General features: G+C 48.2%; 1 protein-coding gene across 5 annotated transcripts in view; it reads left to right on the forward strand.

Moving 5' to 3' along the window:
- XXYLT1 (xyloside xylosyltransferase 1) overlaps window positions 1–14034 on the forward strand; it is a 197002-nt gene that overhangs the window by 93339 nt on the left and 89629 nt on the right. For 2 of the 5 annotated variants that reach the window (XM_077990736.1, XM_077990735.1), the window contains exon 3: window positions 11471–11675. In XM_077990736.1, coding sequence (XP_077846862.1) covers window positions 11480–11675 — 196 coding nt within the window. In that variant the 5' untranslated portion in view covers window positions 11471–11479. 5 annotated transcript variants of the gene reach the window in all.

Consider the following 14034-nt stretch of genomic DNA (forward strand, 5'->3'; position numbering starts at 1 on the left):
GAGGCTACATAGCAGGACCCAATCTCTACGAAAAAGAAGAATAAGGGGAAGGAGAAGGGGAAGGGAAAGGGGAGAAGGAGGAGGCAGCCAAGGGGAGGAGGAGGAGGAGGAAGAGGAAGAAGAGAAAGGGAAGGGAAGGGAGGGAGGGAGGAAGGAAGGAAAGGAGGGAGGGAAAGAGGGAAGGAAAGGAAATAGCTAGGCATGGTGGCGTGCTCCTATAGTCTCAGCTACTCAGGAGGCTGAGGCAGGAGGATCACCTGAGCCCAGGAGTTTGAGACCAGTCTGGGCAACATAATGAGACTCTGTTTCTTAAAAAAAATTAAAATTAACCGGGCGTAGTGGTGTGCACCTGTGGTCTCAGGTATTTAGGAGGCTGAGGTGGGAGGATCGCTTGAGCCCAGGAAATCAAGACTGCAGTGAGCTGTGATTGTGCCACTGCACTCCAGCCTGGGTGACCAAGGGAGACCCTATCTTGGAAAAAAAAAAAAGGTACAATTGCCAACTGTGGGAAGTCCTAAGAAGAAAAAGAATGGACTGCTGTGAGGGAGAGCCTCTGTGGTTCCTCATCCCAGGACCCCTTCTTCTGCCTCCTCTGCAGAGGAAAAGTGAAAGCCGCATCTCCTTTTGAGTATCTAGAGTCTCTAGACAAAGATGGGGTGGTGTGTGGAAGGTTTCCTGATTGCCAGTAGCAAGGCTGGCACGAGGCTGGCTTATATGAAGCTGACCAATGAAATGATCTACAGCCCTTGTTTAAAAAAAAAAAAAAAAATCACCAGAGAAGTATCTCCCTGGCCTGGTGTCCTCCTTCTGCCCTGGGCTTCCTCTCTCTCCATCCTCTGACTGAGGGACTCTGCTCCTGCAACCCCACGGAGCCAGAGGCTGTGCTTACCAGTGCCTGCTGACACAGCCCCTAGTCGCATGACCTGGGGAAGACCCCCAACAATGACATCTCCACGCTTCCCGTCAGGGAAATGAGGTCGTTGCCACTGATGACCCATAGGAGGGACTCCCTGGTGGGAGCTGGGTGCTCTGCTGGACAGCGAGCAGGTGCGGGATGCCCGAGACGCAGAGCTGCGCCTGCTTTCTACCGGGACGTTCCGAAGCTTTATCCGCGACGCCTGTCAGTAGGATTCCCCCGGAGCCCGTACTTTACCCCAAGTCAGTGGACTACTATAGTGGGGAGGGTGGAGGAGCGGAATTTGGAAAACTGGGAAGCTCACTGGCCATTTGAAAACAACCAGAAAGGAAAATGAAAGGTCTTTAAAGTGATGCTTTTAATCATTGGGAACATAGGATTCAGTGAATAAAAATAGAGTTTCATGCCCGTTTTTAGGTGCGTAGCAAGCCTGTGCTGGTTGCTGTTCTTCCGCCAAGTCTTATGTGAACCAGAATGTTCCTTAGTGTCGACCACCTCCTAGGTAATAGCACAAAGGAGAATGAGGCCAGGAGCAGAACCAGACCACAATGGCCAGGCAGATGCTGGGGGAGGAGACGCTGCAGCTTTCCCTGCGCCTTCCTGGTGTTTTCTTTCCTGAGGAATAGCAGCCACACTCTCTGTCTTTGGATCCCAGCCTCACAAAAGTTAGCCAGAGGACCCAAAATGCAGGGGAGATGCGGTTCCCTAGTTGAGAGCCCTGTAACATCTCTCAGGGTGAGCATCTCCACTGTTGAGAGTACCGTCTAGAGAGACAGAGCTCCTGGGGGACTCACAAGATGTGGACCAGGACACCAGGATCAAGGTGGAGGCATGGAGAGGTGCCCAGTCTTCAAAGTAGGGGTGTCGATCAGCCCGGGGGGCTGCCAAATCACTCCTCTCTAATGCCTAAAGCCCCTCACCCGGTCAGGTGTGCCCACCTAGCTCTCTAGCCATGGCTTTAATACCTTTCTTCCTCATACCCCTTGCTCCGACTCCACTGGTTCTCCTCCCTGCTTTTCAACAGAAACGTGCTAAATGCATTCCTTGATTTTTCACTAGTGACTCCCTTTGCCCTCTCTTCCCCCAAATCTTTGCATTTCTGTTTTCCCATAGTTCAGGTTTCAGCTCAAATGTTGCCTGTTGAAAAGCCCTTCCCTGACTATCTGATTCCAGTAGCTCTCACAATGTCACATTCTCCCCCATCACCCTATTTTATTTTCTCTGTAACACTGCCGTCTGAGGCCCTCTCGTCTAGTCTATAAGTTACAGGAGCAGGACCCATGCCTGTCTTTCCCCTGCCTTATCTGCAGTGGCTAGAGCAGCGCCTGGTACACAGCAGGGGTGTAATAAATATTTGTTGAATGATTGAAAGAATGCAAAGTTGTTAGTCATGAACGAGGAGGGCATCCACGCCTTAGAACTTTGCAGTGTGCTGTTGCCAGCTGTGGGTACTGTTGACGGGACACTCACTCGGAGGTTCTGGCTTGGTGCTTCCCCTGGCCCTGGAGAGAACCTGGGACTGTGCTCACGTTCAGCAGTGCTCAGCTGGTAACTTCTTGGGGCAGTGTTCTTCCTCCTGAGGGAAACGCTTCGAGCAGCATCGTGTTTCTGTGATTATTACAGCATGGCAAGCCTCTCATTAGGTGCAGAAGGAAACTTTGGTGCAGGTCCAGCTTTTTCTTCTGAAAAGTAGAAAGGCTCTCTCTATCTTGGAGCAGAAAATCCCAGATCGCCTGGGCTAGAAGGTGCTTTGGACCAATTTTGTTTGTATTCAAGGAATTAAAGTTACCAGCCATCATGATGGTACTTAAGATATGAACGGAGGTAAAAGTGTTTTAAAAAGAAAACAAAACCCAAACTGGCTCGCATGGAAAAGGAACATCCCTTTTCCTTTTGTATGAGTTCAGCATTTCTGTGACCGCACAATTAACGCCTGGCTTTATAATTGAAATCACTTTTAAGATTGTTCAACTGGGCCTGTAATCCCAGCACTTTGGGAGGCCAAGGCGGGCGGATCACGAGGTCAGGAGATCGAGACCATCCTGGCTAACATGGTGAAACCCCGTCTCTACTAAAAATACAAAAAATTAGCCGGGCATGGTGGTGGGCGCCTGTAGTCCCAGCTACTCGGGAGGCTGAGGCAGGAGAATGGCGTGAACCTGGGAGGTGGAGCCTGCAGTGAACCCAGATCGCGCCACTGCACTCCAGCCTGGGCCACAGAGCAAGACTCCATCTCAAAAAAAAAAAAAAAAAAAGATTGTTCAACTCTTCTATCACTGGTAGTAACCAAACTCTGTACCTGGATGTTTATCGCTTAACTCTTTGCATGTGTGTTTGTTTTTTTGTTTTTTTTGTTTTTTGTTTTTTTTTTTGAGACGGAGTCTCACTCTGTCCCCCAGGCTGGAGTGCAGTGGTACAATCTCGGCTCACTGCAAGCTCCGCCTCCCGGGTTCACGCCATTCTCCTGCCTCAGCCTCCCGAGTAGCTGGGACTACAGGCTCCCGCCACCTCGCTCGGCTAATTTTTTATATTTTTAGTAGAGACGGGGTTTCACCATGTTAGCCAGGATGGTCTCGATCACCTGACCTCGTCATCTGCCTGCCTCGGCCTCCCAAAGTGCTGGGATTACAGGCGTGAGCCACCGCGCCCGGACCCACTTAACTGTTAATGACTCCAATAAAGTCACAAATAACTGTCGTATGAATTGCACAGAGGCAACCTCATCTCTTGATACTGGACTAGAATATTCAGAAAGCGCATTTGCCCTGACGTGGCATTCTGGGAACCAGACCATGAGCACAGACCTGTGGGGAAGCAACCTGTTTTGGTAGAGGAGAGAAAGGGCAGAGCACGGCGTCTCTGCCTCATCAGGGCAGTGCATGCTTTTTGTATGTTTGTTTGTTTGTTTTGACATCCGTGGACATCAGGAAACTGCACATTTAAGAGTACAATCAAGACACCAGTAATCCGGATACCATCCTGCCTGGATAAGGTTAAAATGTCTTATATTTCCATAGGAATGCCAAAGTTTTTCGTTCATGCAGGCGTGTAGGACATTAAACCCCAAGAAAGGCCAAGTCAGATTTCTTAATCCACCCCAAGTGATGAAATTTGAAGTTTGGGTTTATGGTTGGAAAGTGACCGGGTAACAGTAGCACTGACTGACTCAACAAATACGCCATCTCGGGCTCCCAGAGCTGTTGTGTGGACACTGGTAACAGACCCCTGTGCTTAGCCGTTCAGAACCCACCCTCCTTTGGGAAGGGTAGGGCTGCCAGGAGAACTTAGGCTTGCCTTTGGCATCTCCTGCCCAGGTACCCTGCTCTTACCATGCTCAGTTCCCGAAGTGTGCAGTCCAGGCTCACCCTGTGCCGTTTGTTGGCTGTTGACTCAGAGGGAAGCCCCTTGGCTGCTTTTGCTGTTGGGTTTGGATGGTCTGTGTCATTTTAGGCAGCAGCAGGTTCATCACCTTCCACCTCATTGTCTGCAGTGAGTTTTATACCATCATTTAAATCTGACAGGAAGGGAATTGCTTTGCCTCAGTTTACCTCCCTGGACACAGAGGGTTGACTGAACTTTCCCATTCATGAGTTCATCCCCTCACCTATTTCTGAGGCTACTCATTCATGGCTGGGTTCCTTTTTTTTTTTTTTTTTGGTAAAGGCAGAGTTTCAGTACATTGCCCAGGCTGGACTCAAACTCCTGGGCTTAAGGGATCCCCCTGCCTTGGCCTCCTGAAGTGCTGGGATTACAGGTGAGAGTCACTGCTCTGGCTTACTGGGTACCTTTAGGCCTGGAGCTCTGAGAATACAAATTGGCCTCTGGAAAAGGCTTGTCTCTGGAGGCTTGAGGATTTTTCTAAGCTGCTCAGATACTCAGAGCACCTGCTGTTTCCAAGATGTACTTGGCAAGAAGAGATGGGGAAATGTAGCATAAATACAACTAGATGAATGACAGGAAACGAAGCCAGGTGAGATGAACTCTCAGCTTATTGTTTGATTTTTTTTTGAAAAATGCATTTAGAAGCCCAGTAAATCATCTTGTGGTGAAGCAGGAGGAATGCAGAAGTTTTGGAAGGGACTTGGCTTAGGAAGAAGGTTGTATAAATGGGTACCTCTGTTGACCTTGAGAAGGAATCCTAAAGAAAGTTGAGGTCATGGCTAAATGCCTTAAATCTGATACACATTGACTAAAAGATGGGTGTGTTCTGTGACGTAGTTAATTAATTTCTTTTAAGACGTTTTCAAAAGCAATATATGTCCATTTTGGGAACATGAAAAATACTTAAAAAATAATTGCACATTTACCCCAGTGGGATTTTGTATATTTTCTTCTAGTTTCATAGGTGTGTGTATATACACATATACATAAATATATACATTAACGACTGGGCGTGGTCGCTCACACCTGTAATTCCAGCACTTTGGGAGGCCGGGGCGGGCGGATCACCTGAGGTTGGGAGTTTGAGAACAGCCTGACCAACATGGAGAAACCCCATCTCTACTAAAATTACAAAATTAGCCAGGTGTGGTGGTGCATGCCTGTAATCCCAGCTACTTAGAAGGCTGAGGCAGGAGAATCGCTTAAATCTGGGAGGCGGAGGTTGCGGTGAGCTGAGATCATGCCATTGCACTCCAGCCTGGGCAACAAGAGTGAAACTCTATCTCAAAAAAAAAAAAAAAAATATATATATATATATACACACACACACACACACACACACATTTTAATATACATTTGACACACCAATACTCCTGCATAGAACATATATTACAATATTATATAGTTATAATTTCAAATGTTTATTCCTGTGATTACAAAAGTGTGTGTGTCTTTGTATATAGTAGAAAACTAGGAAAAGTATAAGGAAGAAATTTAAAATACAGTTGCTCCTTTACTTATGGGGGGCTATAGCCCAATAAACCTATTGTAAATCAGAAATATCCTAAGTTAAGAATACATTTAATGCCTTGATAAACCCATCCTAAAGCTGAAAAATTGTTAAGTGGACCCGCATTGTGGCGGGGACCATCTGTATCTGTATCCCACTGTGGGACGAGGCTATGTGGCAGCTGGTCTCCAAAGCCGACCCCTAAGGGACACACCTCCTGGTACGCACACCTTTATGTTGGTTCCTCTCCCTGAATCTGGGCTGGCACTGTGGCTTGTTTTGACAAATGGGATGTAGTGGAAGTGATGCTGAGTGACTTTCAAGGCTGGGTCATAAGTGGCCCTGCCGTTTCAGCCCGGGTCTCCGGGAACACTCACCTTGGCAGACTTCATCTTGGACTCCAGCTGCCATGCTGGGATGGAGCCCCAGCCCCCGGGAGAGCCCACAGGAGCGCACTCAGGCTGACAGCCCTGCTGAGCGTGTGGCCGCGGCCAGCAGGGACTGCTGGCAACCTGTGTAGCCATCACGGTCAGCCAGCCAGGCTGAGCCTTTAGAGGCCTCCAGCCCAGCCACCATCTTACTGCCTTCACCCAAAAGACCCCCACAGTCAGAACCACCCTGCTAAGCCTAGTGGACGCACGGAACTGTCAGGGATAGTAATACACTGTTGTTTTAACCCACTAGGTTTTGGAGTGTTTCCCAGAAGTAGGTAACTGCACAGGGAGCGGGTGGATTTAGAGGTAATCCCTGTTTAAAGGGACCACGTTGAGGCAAAAGAGCTCAGACTTTGTGATGGGGGCGGGGGCTAACTTGCATTCCTGCTGTGTCACTCACTGGCCATGTGACCCTAGGCAGGTTAGTACAGGCCACCATGGACCCGAATTTTCAACATTTGCCAAATGGAAAGTGGGGGCCTTTCAGGTATTCCAGGGGCTGGCACACAGTAGGTACTAAGGAAATGTCAGTTTCCATGTGGCGATGTTTAATGATCGTGAGGAATGTTGCAGAAGAGGGCAGCTCTCAGTAGTAAGGCAGGTCCCAGCACCTCCCAGCCTCTGGTTCTTCTTCCATAGGTAGGGCCCTCTCTCGGCAGGGCCTGCCCATGCTTGCTGGGTGACTGGTGAACAGGGCTGCTGCCCTCAGGACCAGGGTAGGATGGAAGCAGCTGCAGCAGTGGCGGCAGAGAATATCTAGTGAAAAACCCTCCAGTATTGGCATTTTTGAAGCTGGGAAAGATACTATTTATTTCTGAACCTTCACATTTAGCATAGTGCTTGGCACATAGTAGGGATTTCGTGGCTTGCTTGGCTGGGTATGGGCGAGAACAACGCAGTAGGTGTATCTCCTGTGTCTGATGATATATTTATGCTGTTCTGAGAACAAACAAGGTATGAGTGAGGGGCAAAGACCATTTCTGTTCAGAATCACAGCATGGTAGGACTGGGAGGGGTCTCAGACCGCACCCGTTTCAAACTCCTCATCCTTACAGTCTGGGACAGCTGGTGATGGCTTAGCCATGGTTGGATGCAGTGCCATAGCCAGGCCTGTGACCCACGGCTCTACCCCAGGGCCTAAAATTCCTCAGTTCACATTTCGCGGAATAATGTAGAGTCCATGTCAACAGTTGTTTGAAAAAACAAATAGAGGAAAGAGAAGGTGTTCTGGTGCTGCCTGTGATATGCAGTTATCGTTTCTTTATCCAGTGAGAGTGGACACTGATCCCGTAGCCTGGAGATTTTCCAAGAGGGTCACTGCTGTCTCAAATACTTGGATGATGGGCCCAAAGCTGCAGCCTCAGCAGCTCTGACATTTCTGCCTTGTTCAGTTCCCCTGCCTCAGGCACCACGGAGCCTTCTGGTATTTGCATTTTGGGGAAAACCAGAAGGGACGAATATGCTTGGCACAACCTGCCATAAGTGGGTGATACCAGGAAGCTCTTCTTGGCTGAGCATGGGTGAGGTCAACACAATGGAGCAGAATGCCAGCTAATAAATGTGGAAGGAATGAAGGCATTGGAAAGTCACCGTTTGACAATCGACATAGTTATATATATATTGGAGATGGAGTTTTGCTCTTGTCGCCCAGGCTGGAGTGCAGTGGTATGATCTTGGCTCCCTGCAACTTCCACCTCCTGGGATCAAGTGGTTCTCCTGCCTCAGCCTCCCGAGTAGCTGGGATTACAGGTGCCCACCACTATGCCCGGCTCATTTTTGTATTTTTAGTAGAGATGGGGTTTCACCATGCTGGCCAGGCTGGCCTCGAACTTCTAACTTCAGGTGATCCACCCGCCTCGGCCTCCCAAAGTGTTGGGATTACAGGTGTGAGTCACCGTGCCTGGCTCAACATAGTAATAATTTATTTAGACAAGAATCATCAATGGATGCTAAAACAAACAGGTAAGCATTTGTTAAGAAATGGGATATTGTCAGAGTCTTAAAGTATCACCCCACAAAATGTTGTTGTTACAAAGAGAAAAATGGTAGCTCGGCTGTGATCAAAGCTAACGTCATCAGTGATAGGACGGTCTGGCACCATGTGTCTGCCGGTGTGGCGCTGTGAGAACGCAGCATTGCTTCCGCGGCTTTCCTGACAAAGATGCACAGCCCGCTTCTAGTCAGGAGGAGACATCAGGCAAACCCAGACTGAAGGACTTCTACCAAATAATTGACCCATGGCCCGGCGCGGTGGCTCACGCCTGTAATCCCAGCACTTTGGGAGGCCAAGGCAGGCGGATCACAAGGTCAAGAGATCGAGACCAGCCTGGCCAACATGGTGAAACCCCATCTCTACTAAAAATGCAAAAATTAGCCGGGCATGGTGGTGGGCACCTGTAATCCCAGCCACTTGGGAGGCTGAGGCAGGAGAATCACTTGAACCCGGGAGGTGGAAGTTGCAGTGAGCTGAGATCATGCCATTGCACTCCAGCCTGGCAAAAGACTCCATCTCAAAATCAATAAATCAATAAATCAATAAAAAAGTGGCCCATATTCCCCAAATTGTCCTAAGTCCTAGAAGATGAGGAAAGACTGAGGAATCATTTCAGATAGAACGCGTGGGGCAGCTACATGCAGTCTGGAGCCAGGAACTGTGTTTTTGTCTTTGGACAACTGACACATTTTGAATAGGACTGTGGATGAAATGGTATTGGGTTGTTACTGCTAGTGTCCTGACTTTGATGTCATACTGTTGTTATGAAAGAGAGTGTCCTTGTTTCTTAGGAAGTGCACGCTGAAATATTTATGAGTTAAAACCTTGTTTTCTCTTTCTTTTTTTGCACTCAGCTGCATTCTGTCAGTGTGGTGCATTGTATTTTATGTCTTTAAATTAAAATAACTCAAATGTTATTTAATTAGAAGAAAAACTAATGATTAAATGAAATTAAAATTTAATTAAAATTGGGAAATAGATTAATGAGTGCTTAAGTGCAGTTTGGTAAACAGAATCCTTGCAATGATGGAGTCCGCTGTGGGAGGTGACTAAGGGGGTTTCTTAGTGGTGAAATGTGTGGGGACATCTGCTCCATGAGGCGGGGAGAGTCTGTATTTCCAGTGAAAATTTGAGCCTGGATTCTCAGCAGAGGGGCCAGTCCTGTGACTTCCCTGCCTTCCTGTGTCATTCTTATCAGACTCATATCAGGAGGGGCTCCTCTCAGCCTCGGTAAACAGAGATGAAAGCAATGAAACTTCAAGTGTCAGGGAGGAGGCAGCTCGAGAGTGGGGACAGTAAGCCCTGTGTGTGAGGATTCGATGCGGCAAAATATGTGAAGTGCGTAGCCCAGTACCTGAGAGGTAGGTACTTAATTATCTCCTAGATGATAGATCGTCCATCTTTTTTAGAAGATGTAGTATAAACAGTGGTAATAGAACATGACATTTTGTCAGGAGTTCTGGCTCAGGAGACAGGAAAGCTGAAGAGCCATTTGACCATTGGCTAGTCAGTTTGCAAACTGTCACAGGGTGAAAGATGTTTGCTACTGAAAAGATTAAGGCCATATTTTTTCCTCCTGCTAGAATAGGTCAGAGAGGTATTTCCGGATTCATAAAGTGGAGAAACTTTTTTCTTTGCTGTGATGTGGGTTTCTAGCACATGGGATGATGTGGCGCCATTCTTTCCACAGCCCTCCATGGTCCCAGGGAGAAGTCAGGCGCTGTGGCTGGGGTTGGTCATCTTCCCCTCGGTGAGAAGCCGGCTGTTCTCTGCCTGGTCCCATTTGCCTTTCCTGGGAGAGGATCTCAGGAGTCTGTGCCTCTCTCTTGGTTGTAGGTGCTTCCGCTGTACTTGGCTAGAGGAGGCTGAGGAAACCCTGTCGAGGGCGGTGGGAGGCTGGAGAGCACCACCTGAGAGGGATGAGTCTGCTGGGGGAGAGGAACAGAGACAGGGCAACTCCAGGAAAGAGTGGCGGATCCATTGTTCACAATGGGGAGAACTGCTGCCAGAATATAGAGACCTTCATGTTAGAGACATGAAAGAGGTAGCCAGGGTGCTAGAACTTGAAAACAAAATGTTTTCATGTTTACACAGGAAGGCAGGGAAGTCACAGGACTGGCCCCTGTGCTGAGAATCCAGGCTCCAATTTTCAGTGGAAATAGACTCCCCTTTTCACGGAGCAGAAGTCCCCACACATTTCACCACCAAGAAACCCCCTTGTCACTTCCCATAACGGACTCCATCATTGCAAAGGTTCTATTTACCAAGCTGCACTTCAGCACGAGTTAATTTGTGTTTGCTTAGGCATCGTAGCCAAGGACCCACAGATAAGCGTCCACGTCCATCACGAAATGTGTTTTCAGTGTCAGAATGGAACAAGGTGGTGGTCACACAAGACGTTGGCCATCAGAAACAATTTCGGGAGGTGTCAGCCGTCTTGGTATGGGTACCCCAAAGTGAGGCATCCTGCTCACAGAACTCCTTGGGCATTGCAGAAACAGTTGTGGGGTTGTGATCCTACTCTGAGGGTCTGTAGCTTGCTGGGATCTGGCCATCTCTGGCCTGGTCCTCCTTGCTAATGACCATGCCTGGATTCCAAGGGACCCAGTGGGACACAAATGCAGGGAAGCAAGGCAGGGAACGAAGTATGAGGCAGGGGACAGGGGACAGTAGTCCTTCAGGATGGCAGCCCAGGGCTGGCAGGCTTGGATCCTGTTGCTGGACCAACTGGGGACAGCTAAGGGCTGAGCAAAGGTCTGGAGGAGAGCAAGCAAGAGCCTTTACAGAAACACAGCAGCGACTCCACTGCAGCAAGGAGGCTCCATGAACAGGGAAAGGGGATCTAGATGTGGGGCCGATGACATGGAATTAGTCCCCATCTTGCCACTAGTGATCTTGTGACCATAACAACACCTAATCTCTTTGGGCCTCTATTTCTTGATCTGTAGAGTGGGTGTAGTTACTTCTTGCCTTCTGTGGAAGTACTGCGAGTTCCTGCTCTATGTCAATTCTCTCCTTTTTAATTTACAACCGAATCCCATTTATCTGGGGGTAACCTTATGCCCATGAAAGAATGCGTTTCATAGCTTTCCTTGTAGCTAAGTGTGACCATGTGACTAAATTGTGTGTAGTGAGATATGAGAAGAAACGTTAAAGACTTCCAGGAAAGATGCTTAAAGAGTCTGCCTCATTGCAGGACGCAAGGTCAGGGTGTCCTTTCTCTTTGGTCCTTTCAGTTGCCTGGAATGCAACCAAGTTGGCTAGAGCCCCAGCAGCCCCCGTCTTGCACCATGAAGTACCTTGAGGATGGAAATGAGATCAAGGATAACAAAGGAGAAAAGCAGAGGTCGTCTGCGTCTTTGATGACTTCATGGAACAGCCGTGCCCTCCGTGGATGGCTTAGTCATGCTCTTCTCTGTGTTGAAACCGTTGCTACTAGAGGTATTTTGTGTTATGCAGTTGAACCCAATCCACATGGATGCACCTGCCCCCTAGGGTTGCTGTAAGGATTCAGTGAGTAAAGCATGGGAAAGAGTTTTATGGGCTGGGAATGCACTTCGAACATTACAACATGCCGTAGAAATATAAGGAATTAGTCCTGTCATTGTCATTGCCATATGAATCAATGGAAGGGGCAAGGCTGCAGTGGACAGGCCCTGACAGGATGCAGGGCCAAGGGCAGGAGCAGGTGTCAGGGGACAGTGTGGGGATGAGGAGCTGCAGGCAGCAGGATGGAACCTTTGTTAGTTTACCTAGTTTTAGACTGAATCCGTAAGGTGGCATGGGCTCAAATGCCACTCAAGAGGGAGAGAGCGGTTGGAAGATGAGATTAGTAACAAGAGCCCATAATTCTGATGAAGAATCTCAAAATGGAGAATTTGGAAAGTTGCACTGTGACAGTTTGGGCAACCAGTGGTATCTGTATCATTATTTTCAGAAAACACCTGATAATTCTATCCAAAAAGGATTGCTTTCTACAGCTTCCACCCCTGGGGGTCTCTGAAAAAAAGCCTGTTAGCGAAGAAGGAAGACCAAGCACCGTCAGTCTAACTGTTGTGAACAGAGTCCAAATGTGTTCCCATCTCAAATAGGAAAGAATTTAAGCTTTTGGAGACAAAAACAAACAAACAAACAAAGTGGTTATAGCAGACACTAGAGAGATGTAAACTATGGAAAGGCCAGCAGGAACCGTGGACATCCATACCATAGACATGGAAGATTTTCAGATCTCAGATTCCGTTTCCCCTGTGTGTTGAACAACATCAATCCGTAGCGTGCGCTATCACTTCATACTGGCAATAGAAGTGAGAGGGAAACTTACATTGGGTGTCATACGTGCTGTCTTACATAAGTCCCCCAAATTTTTCAGCCAAGTTCAAAATAAATTCTGTCCTATCCTAAAGGATATGATTTATACCTCTTCGGAGAAGGTGCTGAGGAGGAGGAAGGAGACTCATGTTACACTGTTGCTGAAGCAGAAACTGTGTCTTCTCATGATAATTTGTTTGGTCCACAGAACAGGAGCTGGGCGTCATAAACAACGCCATGGCTGAGCCGTAGCTCACGCTGTTTTTCATGCTTCGTTTTGAGAGGGGGCGAGTAAGGCTGGAAGAAAGTTTGTTGTACAGCGAATATATGCAACTGGCTGTGGTTATTCATTGCAATTTCCTGAACCCAAAACCTTTTACCAGAGCTGCTAACAGGTTGCATAAATCACTCTATGAACTCTGTTTCCTTTCTCCCCCGCACCATCCGAGGAGGGGCAGGCTGCTAATGTGGAAAACAGAGATTAGCCCAGTGAGAGTCAGGGCCTTCCTGTCTGAGCAGAGCCTGCAAAGCTGAGCTCTGGCCGTATCCTGGCCGCCCAGGAGCTCGGAAGGCAGGGCCGCGTGGGCAGTGAAGAGCAGGGCCACGTGGGCAGTGAAGAGCAGGCACCAGGCTGTCGGGCCCAACAGGCTTGGGGTTTCGAGCCCTACCACTGACCAGCTGCGTGATCTTGGATTATTATACTTCTCGATTTCCTCATTTGTCAAAGGGAATTTTTTTTTTTTTTTTTTTTTTTTTTTTGAGACAGGGCCTCATTCTGTCACCCAGGCTGGAGCACAGTGGTGCGGACACAGCTCACTGCAGCCTCGGATTCCTGAGCTCAAGTGATCCTCTTGCCTCAGTCTCCCAAAGTGCTGGGATTACAGGCATCAGCCACCACACCCAGCCAAATAGAAATAACGTTAATCTCAGGGCCGGGTGTGGTGGCTCACACCTGTAATCCTAGCACTTGGGGAGGCCAAGGCAGGCGGATCACCTGAGTTCAGGAGTTCGAGACCAGCCTGGCCAACATGGTGAAACCCTGTCTCTACTAAAAATACAAAAATTAGCCGGGTGTAGTGGCGTGCGCCTGTAGTCCCAGCTACTCAGGAGGCTGAGGCAGAAGAATTGCTTGAACCCGGGAGGCGGGGGTTGCAATGAGCCAAGATTGCGCCATTACACCCCAGCCAGGGCAACAGAGTGAGACTCCATCTCAAAAATATATATATATATTTTTTATATATATTATATATATTATATATTATATTTTATATATATGTATCTCATAGAGTATTTAGATGATTCAGTGAGTATAATGCATTGATACAAGTTGGCTATTGTCATTAAAAGCCTCTTTTCTTTTTTTTTTCTTTTTTTTTTTTTTTTTTTTTTTGAGACGGAGTGTCGCTCTGTCACCCAGGCTGGAGTGCAGTGGCGCGATCTCGGCTCACTGCAAGCTCCGCCTCCCGGGTTCACGCCATTCTCCTGCCTCAGC

Source organism: Macaca mulatta, chromosome 2 (genome assembly GCF_049350105.2).
Source record: "Macaca mulatta isolate MMU2019108-1 chromosome 2, T2T-MMU8v2.0, whole genome shotgun sequence".
Lineage (NCBI taxonomy): Eukaryota > Metazoa > Chordata > Mammalia > Primates > Cercopithecidae > Macaca > Macaca mulatta.